General features: G+C 43.9%; 1 protein-coding gene across 1 annotated transcript in view; it reads left to right on the forward strand.

Annotated features, from left to right (window-relative positions):
- The window catches only part of LOC144606191 (thrombospondin type-1 domain-containing protein 7A-like), a 306,928-nt gene that overhangs the window by 221,033 nt on the left and 64,093 nt on the right, over positions 1-21,802 (forward strand). Inside the window, exon 9 of the mRNA XM_078422057.1 lies at positions 13,544-13,659. Within this exon, the coding sequence (XP_078278183.1) occupies positions 13,544-13,659 (116 nt within the window). The remainder of the gene's footprint in view (positions 1-13,543; positions 13,660-21,802) is intronic.

Consider the following 21,802-nt stretch of genomic DNA (forward strand, 5'->3'; position numbering starts at 1 on the left):
TGGTGCTGATGTGAACCATTACCAATCTTTAAATGCGCAAATTTCAGAAAAAGCTGGCAGGTGGATAGCAATGAAGTGGATATGTATCAAACGATTGCAAAGGGGTCTCATAGATGAGATTAGTTTGAAGAGGGTATGGCGAAAGATTAAGTAGTTGTTAGAAAAAGATGCCCATTCAAGCTAAAAAAGCAGAATTCTAGGGCAAAGTTTTGTTTCGCCACAGGAAATAGGGGATGTAGCATTAGTTGCTAAATTGATGATTTCCAATTTAGTAACAAATAGCTTCAAATTCCAGAAGTTAAGAAAAGTAAATTTTGAGGAGACCTCTCAGAGATAAAGAGAAGTTACCTTCCCACTTCCTCCTATCAAGATCATCCACTTTTCCCTGATCATTTTGAAGAGGAGAGAACGTCCAACTTTTGCCTGATCTAGCCCAGAAGGAATAAACATCAATCCTCTGTAATTTATAATATCAAGACTTCCTCTGTCAGCCACTCTCAGTAGGGCCCCATCTTAGAAAATATGTTTGTTATGATTCATCTTTCCGTGAAATGGTGCTTAAGTTTCAAAGAAGTTCCAAGTAGAACATGAATTATTGCAAACAGGAAACAGAATATGTTAATGTATTTTGTTTTAAAAAAATCAGCAATTTGGAATCTCATGGAACTTTTCAATTCGGGACTGGCCTAAGCTTTAATAATACCTCAGAGAACATGCAAGCTCAAACAACATACATAGCTGCATGGAGTTTATGCTAATTCTAAGATTCAGAATTACTCCTATGAGCCTGGTATATTTGGCTTTCTAAATAGATTCATAACTCATTAAATAGGTTTATTGAATATCATGAAGAAAATAGTTACAATGACGGATTCCCAATTATTAAATCTGTTTCTGTGGAGAAAGACATTTGGGAGTCTGCATTTCTGGCAGTTATTCCCTGGAGCACAATGTTATTAATCTTAAAACATAAGCAGTCTTGAAGATTATATATGAAATCATTTTGTCCATTCTGTGTTTCTAACTGTATTTTCCTGCACTTTTACATCAAAAAGTAAGCATTTCAATCTTATTGTAGAAACAAAGAATTGCTGTTGCTGGCTAATACACAAAAGGGCACAATGTGCTGGAGTAACTCAGCAGACCCCGACCTGAAACATCACCTGTCCGTGTTCCCCAGAGATGATCCCCAAACCTGTTGAATTACCCCAATGCTTTGTGTCCATTTCCATCTTATTCATAATTTTCAGTCCTTATTATGTGTATAGCTTTTCTGATAGTTCCACTTTTTCTTATCATTTAACATTTCACGGCCAAAAGTTTACAATAATTATAATGAAACATCCTGATGGATATGAATGCCACGCCTTTTATGTGTTGAGATGCAAGGTGCATGAGATGGTGAGATTATTAATTTTATGTAATTTGTTGAAAATCATTTAATTAATTCAATCTTAATACATGAGCATTTATCTAATCACAATTGGTCCAAGAATTAATAGAAACTGGCCCAAGCATACATAGAAACATAGAAAATAGGTGCGGAAGTAGGCCATTCGGCCCTTCGAGGCAGCACCGCCATTCATTGTGATCATGGCTGATCATCCACAATCAGTAACCTGTGCCCAACCTCTCCCCATATCCCTTGATTCCACTAGCCCCCAGACCTCTATCTAACTCTCTCTTAAATTCATCCAGTGATTTGGCCTCTACTGCCCTCTGTGGCAGAGAATTCCACAAATTCACAACTCTCTGGGTGAAAAAGTTTTTTCTCACCTCAGTTTTAAATGGCCTCCCCTTTATTCTAAGACTGTGGCCCCTGGTTCTGGACTTCCCCAACATTGGGAACATTTAATCCACACACAATGTGGATTACATTTGTGGTCCAATATTCAAGACAGTATTGATCACCTAAATATAGGTAGGTGTAACTTCCTGCTTAACATGTCATTAATATGAATATTCTGAGGTAGATACTCAGTTTATATTTGCATTATGCTATAATCGTTAGATGTGCTATAATCGTTCAATTCCACCCAGTTCTAAATGCTGAATGCTTGCTGCATATTGTCCAAACACCAAATCAGGAATTACCAAAACAAAATTGGACCATCCTTCGAAGAAAATCAATCATTTGGTTGTCTCCTTTAAAGAATAACTCAAACCAACTTGTGCAATTGATCAGCTAGCATAAAGAGTTCAATCTATAACAATCAGGCTGCTATAAACATGAGAGCATTGAGGAATTGCGGAAAATCAGCACAAATTCACAGAAAACAAAGATTGTAACCTTGACACCCTATTACTAGATTCTCAATCTCTTTCCTATACAGCCTCTTCGTTGTTGCTCCTCAAATGTATTACCCAATCTGAGAACTGGCATTTACATGTGTTTAAAAGCATATACATTACTTAGTGGACATGTTATAAACCAAACTTTCACATTTTTATCAAAGGTGTGATAAAAATTAGTCTAGGTCACTTCTTGCCTTTGGGAACGGCTGATGCATTAAAGTTGCAAGATGAAATACCTTGAGTTCAATAGACAATTTCAACCTTGCTCTGTAAATGTATGCATATTCTGAAGCTGTACATAGGAAGAATCATGGAACCAGCAACTCAAATTTCACTGTACCTTAATTGGTACATGTGATAATGAACTGACCTTGAAACCTTGAAACATTTTAATTGTCTCTGCGTTAATATGTGTTTATTTTGTGCTTCATGCTGTTACTTTTTATAAATGAAGATATTATTTTGTTGATGTGCAAAATTCTGCTTTCCTGTGAATCTGCAATTTCAAAGAGAATTTGGTAGAATTGCAAGGGTGATAGTCAACAGATTACTGCAGACGGGGAATTGTAATCACCTGAACCTGTTCTCTTCTTGATGATAGAATACAACAAAGGGGCAGTACTTAGAAGAGAAGTGAATTACTGAAAGAAAATACCAGCAAAAGAGCACTGAAATTGCAATAACAATTAGTTCAGTTCCGTTAGCAGTCGTAATTTCTTGAAATATTCTGAAGTTTCAGTGATGCATCGACCCCGGTCAAGCTCAGTGTTTTAGTGTAGTTTAGTTTATTATTACCATCAAGTGTACCGAGATAGAGTGAAAAGCTTTTTTGTTGCTTGCTATCCAGTCACCTAAAAGACTATACATGATTACAATCAAGCAGTTCACGGGGTACAGATACAGCTTAAAGAGCACAACGTTTAGTGCAAGATAACATCAAGTAAAGTCCAAATAAAGATAGTTCGAAGGTCTCCAACGAGATAGATGGGATGATTAGGAGTGTTCTCTAGTTGATGAGAGGACAGTTCAGTTGCTTGATAACAGCTGGGAAGAAACGGTCTGTGAATCTGGAGGTATGCATTTTCAAACTTCTGTATCTCTTGCCTAATGGGAGAGGGGAGAAGAGGTAATTACTGGGGCGAGACTGGTCCTTGATTATGCTGACGGCCTTGCTGAGGCAGTGTGGTGTAGATGGTTTGCGCGATGGATTGGACTGCACCCACAACTCTCTGCAATTTCTTGGGTCTTGAATGAGCTGTTCTCAAACCATGCTGTGATGCATCCGAGAAAATACTTTCTACTGCACATCTGTAGATGTTGGTGAGGGTTGTTGGGGACATGCCAAACTTCCTAAGCCTTCTGAGAAAGTACAGCCATTGGTGTGTTTTCTTGGCCATTGCTTCGATGTGGATGGTCCAGGGAAAATTACTAGTGATATTTATTCCTAAGAACTTGAAGCTTTCAACCATTTCTACTTTGGCGCCATCAAAGCACACGGTATTGAGGGTTCAGTGTTGAGGTGCATAGAAAATTGGTTGGCGGACAGGAAGCAAAGAGTAGGAATAAACGGGTCCTTTTCGGAATGGCAGGCAGTGACTAGTGGGGTACCGCAAGGCTCAGTGCTGGGACCCCAGTTATTTACAGTGTATATTAATGATTTGGACGAGGGAATTGAATGCAACATCTCTAAGTTTGCGGATGACACGAAGCTGGGTGGCAGTGTTAGCTGCGAGGAGGATGCTAGGAGGCTGCAGAGTGACTTGAATAGATTAGGCGAGTGGGCAAATGCATGGCAGATGCAATATAATGTGGATAAATGTGAGGTTATCCACTTTGGCGGCAAGAACAGGAAAGCAGAGTATTACCTGAATGGTGACCGATTGGGAGAAGGGGAGATGCAACGTGACCTGGGTGTCATGGTGCACCAGTCATTGAAAGCAAGCATGCTGGTGCAGCAGGCAGTGAAGAAAGCGAATGGTATGTTGGCATTCATAGCAAGAGGATTTGAGTTTAGGAGCAGGGAGGTTCTGCTGCAGTTGTACAGGACCTTGGTGAGACCGCACCTGGAGTATTGTGTGCAGTTTTGGTCTCCTAACCTGAGGAAAGACGTTCTTGCCTTAGAGGGAGTACAGAGAAGGTTCACCAGATTGATCCCTGGGATGGCGGGACTTTCATATGAGGAAAGACTAGATAGACTGGGCTTGTACTCGCTGGAATTTAGAAGACTGAGGGGGGATCTTATAGAAACATATAAAATTCTTAAGGGGTTGGAGAAGCTAGATGCGGGAAGATTGTTCCCGATGTTGGGGGAGTCCAGAACCAGGGGTCACAGCTTAAGGATAAGGGGGAAGTCTTTTAGGACCGAGATGAGAAAACATTTCTTCACACAGAGAGTGGTGAGTCTGTGGAATTCTCTGCCACAGAAGGTAGTTGAGGCCAGTTCATTGGCTATATTTAAGAGGGAGTTAGATGTGGCCCTTTTTGCTAAAGGGATCAGGGGGTATGGAGAGAAGGCAGGTACAGGCTACTGAGCTGGATGATCAGCCATGATCATATTGAATGGCGGTGCAGGCTCGAAGGGCCGAATGGCCTACTCCTGCACCTATTTTCTATGTTTCTATGTTTCTATCAATATATACCGAGGTATGTGTGTCGCTTCACTTCCTGAATTCAAACATAACCTCCTTTGTCTTGCAGTTATTGAGCGAGAGGTTGTTGTTATAGCACGAGGTTACGAGGTTCCCAGTCTTCTTCCTGTATCTGTCTCGTCATTATTTGCTATCTGGCGCACTACAGTGATGTTGTCTGCAATTTTGCAAATTAAGGTGGATTGGTATTTGCTGTGTAGGAGTATGGAAAGAGGCTGAGAACATATCCCTGTGGGGCACCAGGGTTGAGGATTGTCGACGATGATTTGTCACTGATCCTCAGTGATTGTGGTCTGTTGGTCAGGAAGTTGAGGATCCAATTTCCACCGGGTGGCGGCCGCAATGGCTGCCTCGACAACAGTCTGTCTTGTCCTTTTACTTCTTTGTTGTTTTTTAGTATGTGTTAAATGTATGTTTTAGTGTTCTTTGGCTTGTTTTATGTGGGGGGGGGGAGTGGGGGAAACGTTGTTTTAATCTCTTACCTCGATGGAGATGCCATTTTTTCCCGTATCGTATCTACATACACACTGCGGCCTAACTCGTGGAGCTGACAGCCTCTGCTGGGGACCGACTTTGGGGAGCTCCAACCGCGGAAGCCTGCGGACAACATCGTGGAGCCCATGGAACCTGGTTAGGGACCGACTTCGGGGGCTCCAAGCTGCAGGAGCTTCGACCGCCCCGATCACGGTAGCATCGATCGTCCTGACGCGGGACTTCGATCGCCGGCTGCAGGAGCTACGATCGCCTCGACTGCGGATGGTTCGACTCCCCCAACCATGGGAGAATAACGAGGGAAGAAGATTAGACATTATTGCCTTCCATCACAGTGAGGAATGTGGTGAATCCGCTGTGGTGGATGTTTATGTTAACTTTTATGTAGTTGAGTGTCTTGTTGCTATTTTTAGTGTTGCTGTATGATAATTGAGTTTCACTGTACCTTAATTGGTACATGTGTCAATAAACAGACCTTGAAACGTTGAATCATAGAAACATAGAAAATAGGTGCAGGAGGAGGCCATTTGGCCCTTCGAGCCAGCGCCACCATTCATTGTGATCATGGCTGATCATCCACAATCAGTAAACTGTGCCTGCCTTCTCCCCATATCCCTTGATTCCACTAGCCCCTAGAGCTCTATCCAACTCTCTTTTAAATTCATCCAGTAAATTGGCCCCCACTACCTTCTGTGGCAGGGAATTCCACAAATTCACAACTCTCTGGGTGAAAAAGTTTCTTCTCACTTCAATTTTAAATGGCCTCCCCTTTATTCTGAGACTGTGGCCCAAGGTTCTGGACTCCCCCAACATTGGGAAAAATGTTCCTGCATCGAGCTTGTCCAGACCTTTTATAATTTTATACGTCTCTATACGATCCCCTCTCATTCTTGTAAACCCCAGTGAATACAAGCCCAGTCTTTCCAATCTTTCCTCATATGACAGTCCTTGAATTGCAGAGGGAAGCGCTGATTCTAAGTTCCACAAGTTTGGAGATGAGCTTGGATGGGATAATGATATTGGAATTAGAGCTGTAGTCTATGAAAAGGAGTCTGCCCTAGGTGTATTTCTTATCCAGGTATTCCTGAGATGAGTGTAGAGCCAGGGTGATGCCGTGGACTGTTGTGGGGGTAGGCGGTAGGCAAACTGCAGTGGGTCAAGGTTGCTTGGGAGGCTGGATTTCATGTGTTCCAGAACCAGCCTCTCAAAGCACTTCATCATAGCGGATGTCAATGCTACTGGTGGGTAGTCATTTAAGGCATGAGATCATGATTTTCTTGACTTCATGATAGTGATCTTCTTGAATCAGGTGGGCACGTCGGAACGGAGTAGGGAGAGATTAAAGATGTCCGTGAATACTCCTGCTAGCTGATCCGCGCAGCTACTGAGGACATGGCCAGGGACTTTGTTTGGGCTAGTTGTTCTCCATGGGTTCATCCTCGCCCTCATCCAATCAAACCTCTGCAATAGTGACACTGGGGAAAGGCACACTCGAGTCTGTTGAGATGGGTGTCATCTCAAAACGTCTTTTGCTCAAAGCAAGCATGGAATGCATTATGCACATCAGGTAGGGCAGCACTCTCACCAGCGATGCTGCCTGACTTTGCTTTGCAGCCAGTTATAGTATTCAGGCCTTGTGCAGTCTGCGTGTGTCTGAATGATTATACTGGGAATCAAGTTTGTCCCGGTATTGTTCTCTTGGCATTCCTGATGGTTTTGTGATGATCGTAGCAAGCTTTCTTGTACTGCTCTGGATCAGTTGACTTGTACACAGCGGTCTTGGCCTTCACATGGGAATGTTCCTCACGGTTCATCTATGCTCGCATCAAAAAGCAGAACATCGATGTCACTTTTCAGGTCACCACACCCCCCGTGACCCTGTAATCTCAGTCAACGAGGGCAATGTCAGAAGATCCTTTGAGGGTGAACCCTTAGAAAACAAAACTCAACTAAACAAAACAAATAGAAGGCAGCGGGTTGTGGTGGAAGGTAGATATTCTGGCAGGACGTCTGTGTTCAGCGTAGTTCCACAGGGATTTGTGCTTGGACCTCTGCTGTATGTGATTGATATAAATTACCTACATGTAAATGGAGATGGGTTGGTGAGTAAGTTTGCAGATGACACCAAAATTGTAGTAGTTGAAGACAATGAATAAGGCTGTCAGAACGACAGCAGAATATATATACGCAACAACCTGGAGCTCAATGTTCTTAAGACAGTGGAATTGATTGTAGTATGGCGAGACTGAAAACTTGTTCTTTGTTGAAGAAGTTTATTGCGACAGCAATATTCGATTACAAAGTTTTCTTAACAAGATTACAGACAACTATTAAAACTAACTGTCCTCTTCGAAGACGTCTCCCAACTGACTTTTTTCGGGCGCCAAAAGCGCACATGACAACGCTGTCCAATCAGCGGTGTCGCTCACTGGACCAATCCCTACAGTCCCACCCACACGTGACCTTGCTGGCCAATCTGAGGGTTTGACGACTAGGACCACTCTCTATGGTCGCTACATGACCCCCCCCAGAACCCGAGGTACGGAACCTAGCAGGGAGCCGGATTTCGCGACCAGAACGAGTAAGGAGAGGGGCAGCCTGAACCATAGGAGCAGGGGATTCCGGACTTGGTGGAAATGCCGGAGCGGGGGGTCCTGGACTGATCGGAACTGCCGGAGGCCGGCCTCTCCGAGGTGGTTGGCCGACCAGGACTGGGCGGTCCGGATCCAAGTGCGCAGGTTTAAGCCTGGACACCGAGACGAGCTCACTCCTGCCGCCCACGTCTAAGGTGAAGGTGACCGTTCCCTTACGCAAAACCCGGAACGGCCCTTCATAGACCCTCTGCAACGGGGAACGATGGGCATCCTTACTGAGAAATACAAACTCACAGTCCTTCAGGGCAGGTGGTTCGTGTACCATGGGACACCCATGACGTGAAGTCGGAACTGGGGCCAGGGAACCCACACGTGCCCTGAGGACATGGCCAGGGACTTTGCCAGGGAGCGATGCTAAGACTGACGGGACTGGAGGCAGCTGGCCGGAGGGGTCCGGAAGCAAATCCCCGGGTACTCGAAGTGGTGAGCCATATACTAGCTCCGCGGACGAAGCACCGAGATCCTGTTTAGGAGCAGCCCGGATGCCCAGAAGGACCCAGGGAAGTTGGTCTACCCAGTCCGGGCCTTCTAGCCTCGCACTGAGGGCCGCCTTGAGTTGATGGTGGAACCTCTCCACAAGCCCATTAGCCTGGGGGTGGTATGCTGTAGTGTGTTGTAACCGGGAACCGTACAGCTCTGCTAGCGTGGCCCAGAGGGTCGCAGTGAACTGTGGCCCCCTGTCGGTGGTAATAACAGCCGGAACCCCGAAACGTGCTACCCAATGGAGGGCCAAAGTCCTGGCACAAGAGGCAGCAGAGGTATCTGACAATGGGAAAGCCTCTGGCCACCGGGTGAACCGATCCACCACCGTGAGGAGATGGGTGTAGCCCCGGGAGGAAGGCAAGGGCTCGACTAAATCCACGTGAATGTGGAAAAAACGGACCGCTGGGACCTCAAACTCCTGTACCGGGGGCTGGACATGGCGCTGGACTTTAGCGGTCTGGCAGGGAACACACGAACGGGCCCAAACAGCTACCTGTTTACGTAGGCAATGCCACACAAACCGAGCGGCTACTAAAGCAGAGGTGGAGCGGATGGACGGGTGCGCCAGCCCGTGAATGGCATCGAAACCCTGGCGCTGAAGGGAGGGCGGCCCTACCGGCCTGGGACGGGGAAGGGAAACATCACACCAGACTTTTGTGCCTTCCGACCCGCAGGCTACCTGAGCCAACTTCAACCCCGAAGTGGTGGACTGATATGCCGAGGCGGTATCCGCCAGAAGCTGTGCCTCCGCAAGCTCCTGGGGATCCACCTCGCAGTCCACCGCTGAAATGGGGGAAAAAGCAGGCCGAGACAGGGCGTCAGCAACGGCATTAAGCTTACCAGCGACATGACGGACATCGGTGGTAAACTCGGAGATGGCAGTCAGGTGCCACTGCTGGCGGGCCGACCATGGGTCGGACAATTTGGAAAAAGCAAAAGTTAATGGTTTATGGTCCGTAAAGGCCACAAATGGGCGGCCTTCAAGGAAATACCTGAAATGGCGAACAGCTAAATAGAGGGCCAGAGCTCTCGGTCAAAGGCGCTATACTTCAGCTCAGCTGAACTAAGTTGCCGGCTGAAAAACGCCAAGGGCTGCCAAAGGCCACCGACCTGCTGCTCCAAAACCCCACCCACCGCCACGTCAGACGCATCAACCGTCAGGGCCGTGGGGGCGGAGGCGCTTGGGTGGACCAACATGGTGGCGTCTGCCAAAGCTGCCTTAGCTGCTGCAAAAGCCGACTCCGCGGCCGGGGACCATATCAACTCTACAGGTTTACCCGCAAGGCACTGGTATGGCGGGCGCATGACCCGCACTGCTGCCGGGATGAACCTATGGTAGAAGTTAACCATACCTACGAACTCCTGCAGACCTTTCACTGTGGTGGGCCTGGGAAATGCTCGGATAGCCTCCACCTTCTCGGGCAAAGGGGTGGCGCCGGCAGGGGTGATTCTGTGCCCTAAAAAATCGAGAGAAGGGAGGCCAAATTGACATTTGGAGGGTTGGATAATGAGCCCGTGGTCTTGGAGCCGCTGGAATACAGTCCGCAAGTGGACCAGGTGTTCCTGCACTGAGGGGCTGGCGACCAGGATGTCATCTAAATAAATAAACACAAAAGGTAAACCCCGACCCACACGGTCCATCAGTCGTTGGAAAGCCTGTGCCGCGTTCTTTAAACCGAAAGGCATGCGCAACCATTCGAACAACCCGAACGGAGTGATCCTGGCAGTTTTTGGTATGTCCTTCGGCCGCACAGGAATCTGGTGGTATCCTCGCACCAAATCGATCTTGGAGAACACCACTGCACCTTCCAGCCCAGACGAGAAACCCTGCAGGTGCGGTATGGGGTAGCGATCAGCCGTGGTGACAGTGTTTTGACGCCGATAATCGCCACATAGTCTCCACCCCCCAGATGCTTTGGAGACCATATGCAACGGCGAGGCCCACGGGCTGTCAGACTGATGGACAATTCCCATTTCCTCCATCTTCCTAAATTCCTCTCGCGCCACCACCAGCTTGTCATGCGGTAGCCTCCAGGCCCGAGCGAAAACGGGGGGACCCTCGGTGTGGATGTGGTGGACAACGCCGTGCTTGGCCGAAAGGGCGTCGAAACGCTGGATGAGCAGCTCTGGAAACTCCGCCAGGACCTCAGCATACGAGTCGGGGGCCGCGACGACGGCCTGGACAGTTGGGCTGGGCGGGGTGGCGGTTGTCGGAGCAACGGGCTCATCGCTGGCGGAGGGTCGGAGGTCGTTACCGCGGACGTCGGGGACCAGTGAAAAGGCCCAGAGAAAATCTGCGCCTAGGATCGCTTGGCTGACGTCTGCTATAATGAATGGCCATTCATACGTGCGGAGGCCTAAAACCAGGGACATCTTCCGCAAATTCCTTGTATGTATACATACTTGGCTAATAAAATGTATTCAATTCAATATAGTCCCATTATATTTATGGGCTTATCGTTTCTAAATAGGAATACAAACTATTAATCCGTCATTGGTGACATTTTCTCTATTCATGCAAGATTAGTTTTAAATGACATCAGGCACATGCTGTTCCGGTTCTCATAAGGATGTAATACCCTGTAATCTTTAATAAGCATCAAATAGATTACTTCTGGAAGGAGGAACCAAAGTTTAGTTTTTTTTAAGAATTAGCACTATAACTGTATCTTGATCCTGAATGTAACTGAGAATGAGTTTTCCTTTTGAAGCATTGTGGATTAAACGGACACTCCATATGAAAGATGAGGCTTCTTGTACCTTTCTGATAAATAGCGATTATCATTGTATAATCAGATCAATAAAAGAACACTATAGGGCTTATCCAGCTTCACCATCTCTGTTGAAAAACACTTTACTTCACATCATTTGATTTCAATCTGACCTTCAGCGCATCACAAAGAAATCAATATTCCACTTCAAAACTTTCAATGAGCCACTTGCTTAGCTTTTTACATCAAACTGAAAGGGAAAAAAAAAGTATTTGATTGAATTGTTTTCATGATGTGAACAGCAGTATCTTTGCAAACTTACTTCATGTTTTGAGGAAAAAGAGATAGTTATTGTCAGATTTCCCCTCAAAACATTGTGATAGGATGAAAACGCCATGAACCATGTTTCTCTCGGATGCTCCATTAATTTAGGAGATAATAATACAGTTGGAGATTGAGTGAATCTCACTGAAAATTGAAAGCTAGGTATTATTTTACAATGAAGCATATAATTATGCTTCATGTTTTCATGCTTTTCTGCATTGAATGATGGTCAGAATAATGTTTCCATACCTCATAACACAATTACAATATTTGGTCATTAGCAATATTTGTCTTCTGGATGGCCATAATCATTTAATTTTGTATTTGCTTATTAAATTGCGAAGAGAATTAATTTATTTTAGTTCAAGAATTTTCTTACAATTCCTTTATGTGCTCTCTCCATTCCATCATTAAATTGTTCAACATAAATATTAAACAGCAACACATTTCCACATTCTCCTCAGAAGGAAAATGCCTGGGAGCATTTAGAGAAATCAATCTATTTGATTTGAACATTACCTTATTTATCAAAACAAGATAGATGAATGTAATATGAGTCTTTTTAATCTTAAATACATATTTCTTCGAAAAATACACATTTTCAATTATAAAACAGATCCCAACAACTCATGAATTGCAGAAACAAGCCTGAAAGGCTTTAATGTTTAATGCTAATGTTAATTTATAAAAAATAAACAGTCTAAATGTATTGGCTGAATGCAGCACAAGATTTACAAAAATATATATTTTAAATATATTGGATTCTTTACTGAAATATTTACGAATATTATGTATGATTTCAACTGAACAAAGCGTAGCTGACCAGAATGTCATGATTTGCTCTGATGTCTTTTTCACTTTTGTAATAGAATTAAAATAATGAGATAAACAAGGTCCAGTAAAATGCCTAATTAATTTATACACAAGCAGGAACCTTCAAAATTAAATTTAAATGTGTGCAGGGTTCTCATGGGAAAGAGCCAAATGAATGTCTAATTTCATAGAACAACAACTCTTTGGCAGTTCAAAGTCGCTTCTCTACAACTGACAAGATTATAAAGAGCTTGTCACATGAACAAAGCGCTTCATTTGAAATATTTGTTCACCTTTCCTTATCTGCCTCGTTGTGGAATGCAAAGAATTCACCGGATATAGATTAGTTTTCTTTTAGTGAAGGGGCAACATTTCCTCCCAATCAAACTTGCATGGCATAAAGTTTTATTTGTAAACACAGATTCAGCTCTCACTAAGTACATTGAGATGCAGGCTGATTACAGTAAAACTACATAAGAATTTTAGACACAAAATGCTGGAGTAACTCAGCGGGACAGGCAGCATCTCTGGATGGAAGGAATGGCTGACGTTTCGGGTTGAGACCCTTCTTCAGGCCTGCAGAGTCTCGACCCGAAACGTCACACATTCCTTCAATCTATAGATGCTGCCTTACCCCCACTGAGTTACTCCAGCATTTTGTGTCTATCTTCAGTGTAAACCAGCATCTGCACTTCCTTCCTATACATAAAAATGTTAATAAAAGTTAATGGAACCTGTTTAATCTGAATGAAACAAAGGACTTTCTTTAATGGAAAATTGATGGTCAGTGATACAGTGTTAATTCTGCTCCTTTAATTTCCAATATGAGAAAAAACGTTTCTGTGTATCTTTTCATGTGAGTAAAAACTTTCACAGTTAGTGGTGAGAAATGATAGCAAGATAATGGTTCAACTTTGCACATCTATTTCAATGGATCTTTTGAACATAAATTACACATTTTCTTTGTAAAAAATCTCCTTAGGAAAGACTATGTTGGTCTACATTTTACACCAAATTTAAAATTAAAAATGTGTGGAAAAATATATGTTTCTAAACTTTAAAAAAAAACTTGTATATTTTGCCTCCAATGAATACATAGTAAAAGATTTGTTGTTTGTCTCAGGTGCCCTGAGAGTCTTCGGCCTGACACTGTGCGACCCTGCCTCCTGCCTTGTAGGAAAGACTGCATTGTCACATCTTATAGTGACTGGACACCATGCCCCTTATCATGCAAAGATGGTGAGTACCGACATGTTTGTTGAATTACAAGTTTTAAATGTGACAGATTTAGACCAGAATGGGTACAAAGAAGCAAAACTCCTGATCCCCAATTTCAAAATCTGCAAAAATAGAGCCCGGATATTACCTTTGCTTACCTGATTAGAAAGAAGCACATGGCAATTTAAAACATCAAGACTAATTTTGTCACGTCCTTTTATTAAAGTGCCATGGTCAGTCAAAGCCATCAATGGAGGGTCTAATATTACTTATTGTCATATAAGCTTGCTTTAGGTTTGTTATCACTAACTTGCATCTCACTGATTGAACCTGGCACTAAGAGCTGGCTACCAGAGAGACAAGGTAAGTAGTTCAGTCTGAAGAAGGGTCTCAACCCAAAACCTCACAAATTCCTTCTCTCCAAGATGCTGCCTGACCTGCTGAGTTACTCCAGCATTTTGTGATACCTTCGAAAGAGACAAGGTAGGTGAATTTTATTGTTCCAGGCAGGTTCCTTGTAGGCCAGAAGGAACAGGAATGTTAACCAAATCCTACAAAGGAATATTAAAGGCTCTTACACTACCCACAATTACCTCTATTTTTCTCAATTCTCTTCAAATAAACGTACAGGTTCCTAGTGAAGACCTCCAATTATGCTCATTGTGAATATATCCAGCTATTCAAATCTTTGATGTGGGGTCAGTCAGGGCCTGGGGCCTTAGACGTGGCCAAGGTATAAAAATGGTCGGGTGGTACACTGATGCAGCACATTGACCGCTCACCGGACCTGGGCAGAATCCCAAGCTCGGATGCTGACTGTGGAGTTTGCATGTTCTCCTTTTGACTATGTGGGTTTCTGATGGGTGGTCTAATTTCCTCCCATATCTGAAAGACATGTTGGCAGGTTAATTAGCAAATGTGGCATTGGTAAATGGCAAAAGGATCTAAGTTGATGGATATGTGAGAGAGAGAGCGTAAGCTGCAGGGGTACAGGGGGAAAAAAAGCTGGTGGAATGGAACTGATGGAATTGCCCTTTTGGGAGCTGCCATTAAAATTTACAGCCTGGGTTAAACGCATTTACAAGGTTTCTAACACTTGTGGTGAAATAATGCCAGCAGGCAGCTAGATTATAATTTATTGGAGGATGCTGAGGTAAAAATTAGATTAACCATTCTCTATGACAATGAAGTTAAATTGAACTCATTGCTAAATACTTTGTAAGCAATTGACATACGAGGGAAAAGGAAATAAAATGCTGATAGGAAAAGGAGAACATAACGTCTGCTTTTCTTTGTCTTGTTTTTGGAAAACACTTCAAGAGCTAAATTTAGTTTAGGCTTATTATTGGCACATGTTCCGAAGTACAGTGTAAAGCTTTGCATGTTATCCAATCAAAATCAAATCAGCTGGTACTATGCATAAATATATCAAGTCAAACTCAAGTACAAGTACAATAGGTAGAGAAAAGGGGAAGATACAGAGTGTACAGTACAGAACTTTATTGTCATTCGGTACAAATACCGAACGAAATTACAGCAGTCACAAAACACAACAAAAAAAAGAAAAAGGTACACAGGACACACGACCCCAATACAAACATCCATCACAGTGAGTCCAAACACCCCCTCACTGTGATAGAAGGCAACAAAACTTCCACTCTCTTCCCCCCCCCCACGCCCACGGACAGGCAGCTCGACCCCTAACGAGGCGACCGACACGCACAGCCCCCGCAAGGGGATGGAAGGCCCCGCGGCCGAGCTGCACCGGGCACTGAAACATCCCGCGGCCGAGCCGCCCCGGCGATGTTAAGTCCAGCGGCTGAGCCGCACAGGGCGATGGAAGGCCCCGCGGCCGAGCTGCGCCCCGGGGAAGAGACCTAATAAAAGAAAGGTTTCCCCCACCCCACGCCCCACCCCCCCCCCCCCACACATACACAGTAAAAAACAGAAACAAAAACCATCCCAACACCGACACACAAACCAAAAAAAAAAAGAAAAAGTACAGACAGACTGCCAGAGAGCCGCAGCCGTTAGGCGCAGCCACACGTGACAATTCGCTAGAACATAGTTCTCAGCATTGCAGTGTACCAATTCCAGAGAGAGAGTCCAATGTTCGCAGTGGAGTAGAAGTGAATCGGATAGTACCCTAGTTTATGCAATGACCGTTCACAAGTCTGATAACAGGGTAAGAAGCTGTTCCGGAGTCAGGCGGTGTGCACATTCAAGCTGCTGCATCTTCTGCCCAACAGGACCGGGGAGAAGAACGAATGACAGAGTGGGATAAGTCTTTGATTATGTTAATGAATGAATGAATGGATGAATGAATGAATGAATGAATACGTTTATTGGCCAAGTATGCATATACAAGGAATGTGCCTTGGTGCTCCGCTCACAAATGACAACACAAATATACAGTTAACAATTAAGAATAAAGCATAAACACATCAAAACAATAATGATACACCATTACGGTCTAAACACGTGGGTAAAAATAAACCAGAGCAAAAAAGAGACTACAGACTTTGGTTATTGAGTAGAACTATCACTCGTGGAAAAAAGCTGTTTTTATGTCTGGCTGTGGCTGCTTTGACAGTCCGGAGTCGCCTTCCAGAGGGAAGTGCTTCAAAGAGTTTGTGGCCAGGGTGAGAGGGGTCAAAGATGATCTTGCCCGCTCGCTTCCTGCCCCTTGCAGTGTACAGTTCTTCAATGGGGGGGAAGGTTGCAGCCAACAACCTTCTCAGCTGTGTGAACGATCCGTTGCAGCCTCCGGATGTCGTGCTTGGAGGCTGAGCCAAACCAGACCATGATGGAGAAGGTGAGGACGGACTCAATGATAGCAGTATAGAATTGGACCATCATTGCCTGTGGCAGATTGTGTTTCCTCAGTTGCCGCAGGAAGTACGTCCTCTGTTGGGCCTTTTTGACTGTGGAGTCGATGGTGGCCCCCCATTTAAGGTCACTGGAGATGATGGTTCCAAGGAACTTAAATGACTCCACAGATGTGACAATGGTGTTTTTGATGGTGAGTGGGGGGAGTGGAGGGGGACCTCTTCGAAAGTCTACAATTAGTTCCACTGTCTTGAGAGCATTGAGCTCCAGGTTGTTGCGATGGCACCAGGACGCCAGCTGTGTCACTTCCCATCTGTGGGCAGATTCCTCCCCATCCTGGATCAGTCCAATCAAGGTAGTGTCATCCACAAACTTGAGGAGCTTGACAGAGGAGTCTGTGGAGGTGCAGTCATTCGTGTAGAGAGAGTAAAGGAGAGGGGAGAATACGCAGCCTTGCGGTGCTCCTATGCTGAGGGTCTGCGGATCCGAGATGTGCTTTCACAGTCTCGCATGCTGCTTCCTGTCGGTCAGGAAGTTGATGATCTACTGACAGAGGGGATCAGGCACAGTCAGCTGGGAGAGTTTGGAGTGTAGTAGCTCTGGCACAATGGTGTTACAAGCAGAGCTAAAATCCACAAACAGAATCCTGGCATGGGTCCCCTTGTGGTCTAGGTGCTGGAGGATGAAGCGCAGGCCTAGATTGACTGCGTCATCCACCGATCTATTGGCCCTATATGCAAACTGCAGGGGGTCCAGCTGGGGGTTTGTGATGTCTTTCAGCTGGGCCAGCACAAGTCTTTCAAAGGTCTTCATGACTACAGAGGTAAGTGCGACAGGCCTGTAGTCATTAAGACCAATGATCCTTGTCTTTTTGGGTACAGGGACAATAGTGGAGACCTTGAAGCAGGCAGGAACAGTGCAGGTTTGCAGGGACTGGTTGAAAATGTCTGTGTAGATCAGTGCCAGTTGTTTGGCACAGAGCTTGAGGGTAGAGGGGGAAACATTGTCCAGTCCTGGAGATTACAGGCTTTTCTGTTTTCTGAATAGCCTCTCCACCTTCGCAATTTCTATTGTTAAACTGTTGGGTATGTTGGGTACTTTTCTGAGGCAGTGTAAAGACTAGATGGAGTCAATGGTGGGGAGTGTGATCTATGCGATAGATTGGGCTATCTCCACAAATCTCTGCAATTTCTTGGGCACTCTTCCAAATCCAAGGTGTGATGCATCCCGACGGTATGTTTTCCACGGTGCATCTGTAGATTTTATAATTGGAAACATGCAAATTTCCCTCAATCTCTTGAGGAAATACAGTTGGTGGCCTTCTTGGCAACATTTTAAATGTGGATCTCAATGATCAAATATGTAGATTATAGGCTAAATAATGAAAGATACACTTCTGATGGAGGGATTGAAACAAAGGTCCATGGGGTCAATTTCTGTGTTGGGGGGTTGCCCTGTGAGAAGGTGGTAAGTAGATTGAGCCTCTACTCTCTGGAGTTTAAAGGAAGGGCATCTGGCAAAATTAGGGAACTCTGATTGATGAGAGAGATTAAGGGTCTGGTCAGGAAAAGGGAGGAGACATATGTCCGGCAGTAGACAACTGTTTTTGTAAAGCGACTTTGAGCATTTGGAAAAGCGCTATAAAAAATAAATGTTTATTATTATTATTATTATTATATTATATTATTATTATATGTCAGGTAGACACAGCTGGGATCAAGCAAGACCATTGAGATGTAAAAGAACTTTAGGAATATACTTTAAAATGGAATTAGGAGGGACCATCAGATATCCTTCAAAACAAGATAAAGGAGAATCCTGAAAAGGTTCTTTCAATATATTAGGAGCAGTACAAGTAGGGAAAGAGTAAGTCCCCTTCAAAGTCAATGTGGAAATATATGTGTGGAACTATAGGAGATGGATAAGGTCTTAAATGAATACATTGTGTCTGTACTTAGCATGGAGAAAGACAAAGACAGCAGAGGACAGTAATATCTCGGGGCATATCAACATTGTGAAGGAAAAGGTGTTGGAGGTCATGAAATGCATAATTGTCAATAAATTCAATTGGGGTGTCGAGGTGTATCCTGGGATGTTATGGAAGTGAGAGAAGTTTTTGGTAGAAGTTTTTGTATCTTGATTAAAGAAACTGCGAGAAAGATATGTAATCCTCAAGAGGATGGGATGGGAGGATTTATAGTCGATAAAGCTTTGTGTATCTATGACCTTTAAGTAGATAGCGGCTGAGATAAAAAATACAACCATGACCCTATTAAATAATGGAACCTACTCTTGCTTTTACTTCTTTTCTTCTTATGTACTGAACACAACAATGGGCTGCAAAACCTTTCTTCAGTTTCTGAGCTTTTCTTCGGTTTCCATAGCATATTTGATGCTTTTGCTTCTAGGACCAAGATTTAAATCCCATGGAGACGATGAAAGATGTATCTCTCCAGTTAATAGACAATAGACAATAGGTGCAGGAGTAGGCCATTCGGCCCTTCGAGCCAGCACCGCCATTCAATGTGATCATGGCTGATCATTCACAATGCATTTCTAATGCATTTCGGTTTTATTCAAGAGTGTAAATAATTGGTAGTAAGATAGTAATGCAATCAGAGACAGTGATGTGAGAAATGGAAGGCCGAGAGTAATCTTGTTGGATGCACTGGAGGCTAGATTTGATTCCTTGGTTGATGTGGTCGGCAACTAGATTTATTTGGTGCTGCTTTTAATGCAATATCATTTGTAACTGTAATGGAAGAGAGTTTAGATCAATCTTTGGTAATGGTGCCTGGATTTTAAGCCAGCACCTATGAGGGGCAGCCATGCCTCCAGTCAATAATTTTGTTACAGACACACAGGAATTTAAGGGACCCAGGCCAGCTGACCACATAGAGCTTACTGCCTGTTGAAACCTTTGACTCCTTGATCTAAATCTCTAACGTAGACTCCAAGTGGGTGTAGCTCCGTGCCACGGGAAGAGATTTATTTATAAACTCAGTGACTTAATTTCAGTTCGCGCAGACAGAAGACGTTGTTTATTTATTTTTTTCACACATGTTCTGCACATTATTTTTAAAATATTAATCATTTGCCAATGGTATTTATTGGAATTATGCACTGATGTTTTATTATTCAGAACAGATTTTAAATGAATTTTCAATATGTTGCACAAAGATGAAAACATTTTAAACCTTAAATCATTCTCATGATTTTTCTTATAGTGTTCATAGCTGTAATTTTTGATGGCCTGTTTAAATTTTCCTTGGTCGATGTGTAATTTGTTCTCACACAAAAGGCTGTCTTTTGCTCCTCCAACTGAAGCACATAGGAAGACTGCTCTCCACATAACATTAGACTGTTTATCACTACCTTCATTCCTTGTCACATTTTTATTCTGCAAATGGTCCAAGTTAAAGCTGATGCTCAATGAACCACAAATCTTTTCCAACTTAAACATGAAATGCTTCAGCAACCAAATCATATTTCATAAACAGCAGGCTGATTCAATGCTCCGATTTCTAAAAAACAGATTTTTTTCATCCTTTCCAAATCAGCTGAAAGTTTAAACCTACACAGTCAATCCTATAACTATTACCTCCTTTCCGCTCATTTTAAGCAGGTATGACCTTGATATCTCTCCAGTCATTTCAGCTCGTTCATAGAGTTCTTTCGCCTTTTGGGGCGGCACGGTGGCACAGCGGTAGAGTTGCAGACTCACAGTGCCAAAGACCCGGGTTCAATCCTGACTACGGGTGCTGTTTGTACGGAGTTTGTACGTTCTTCCTGTGACTGTGTGGGATTTCTCCGGGTGCTCCGGTTTCCTCCCACACGCCAAATACATACTAGATTGTAGGCTAATTAGCTTTGGTAAGTTGTAAAATTTACTCTAGTGTGGAGGATGGTGTTAGAGTGCAGGGGGATCGCTGGTCGGCGAGGACAGTGAGCCGAAGGGCCTGTTTCCGAGCTATATGTCTAAAGTCCTATTTATGTTTGCAGTTCCTTTTCAATTATGCCTGCCTAAAATGTTTCAAATTTCTGGAGGAGATATGTAGAGAATGTTCGTCCTTGTTCCTACTTCAGTTCCAACTGAGTGTTATCTCAATCATAGGCATAGAGACACAGTGACGCATACACACAGAGACACGCAGACTGAGACACACACAGGCACGCAGACACAGACACAAGCGGACACAGATGCACGTGTACACAGACGTACGCAGACTCAGAGCCACACACAGTCACAGCGGCACGCAGACTAAGACACACACAGTCACAGAGCCACACACACAGGGGCACACAGAATCAGACACATGCAGACACAGACACAAGCAGACACAGATGCTTGCAGACACAGACTCGCACAGTCACAGAGGCAGACACACAGATGCACCCAGACTCAGACACACACAGATACAGAGGCACACGGATATACCGTAGGAACGTTTGGAATAGGTTTGAGTTAAGTACACTATTCATTGAATCTAGCTTATCCAAACCACATTCACAGCAAATATGACCATTTATCAATATTAAAACTTATCGCCACAAAATTCAAAGGTGGGTTAAGTTCACAATGGGACACATTTGGACTGAGTTAAAAAGAATGATGTTACATTAGTGGTGATTCCGCGATATGATGCCTGGACTGAATGCTTCAATAATTTCCCAGTCATTAATATTATTAAGTTATAGACAGTTTTCATGAAATGCATTCTCAAAGTATTGCAGAAATACTCTCCCCTGAGACCTACTCCCCACTGGGATCTTTGGTTTTCAAGGTTATCTGTATTTCCCTTCTACATATACTCAGTATTTTCTATTCAAGGGTCTAGATAGAAATTCTTCCAAGCAGGGACTGGTCGATGACAATGACAATGTATGTCGTAGCCCAACATGTGAATTATTTATGTGAGGTCCAAGATGGTGCCTTTCTCTATGTGCACAAGGGAGTTTCTCTCCAGAACATTTGACGCTGCAGGGGCTGAAAAGGTTGAAAGTCAAGGATCAAATCAAGGGGTGGGGAAACAAGACGGAAATCTGGTGAAGATTGCTCAGGGCTGAGGTGTGGAGTTAGTGGAATCTGAACACATTGTGGGGAGTGACAAAAAGGAGGCCTATCTGTAGTTCATTTCAAGTGCCTGGACCCATGGTCAAGTCAAGGCAGGTTTACTGTCATATACACCAGTACAGTGAGGTACAGGTACAATGGAAAAACTTGCTTGTAGAAGCATCACAGATACATAGACTCAGACAGCACACAAAACTTAAATTATAATAATTTGTGTAAGCGAGTGCAAAGAAAAAAGACTGCACAAAAACCAAAGACGTT

The sequence above is a fragment of the Rhinoraja longicauda genome, chromosome 2 (genome assembly GCF_053455715.1).
Source record: "Rhinoraja longicauda isolate Sanriku21f chromosome 2, sRhiLon1.1, whole genome shotgun sequence".
NCBI lineage: Eukaryota > Metazoa > Chordata > Chondrichthyes > Rajiformes > Arhynchobatidae > Rhinoraja > Rhinoraja longicauda.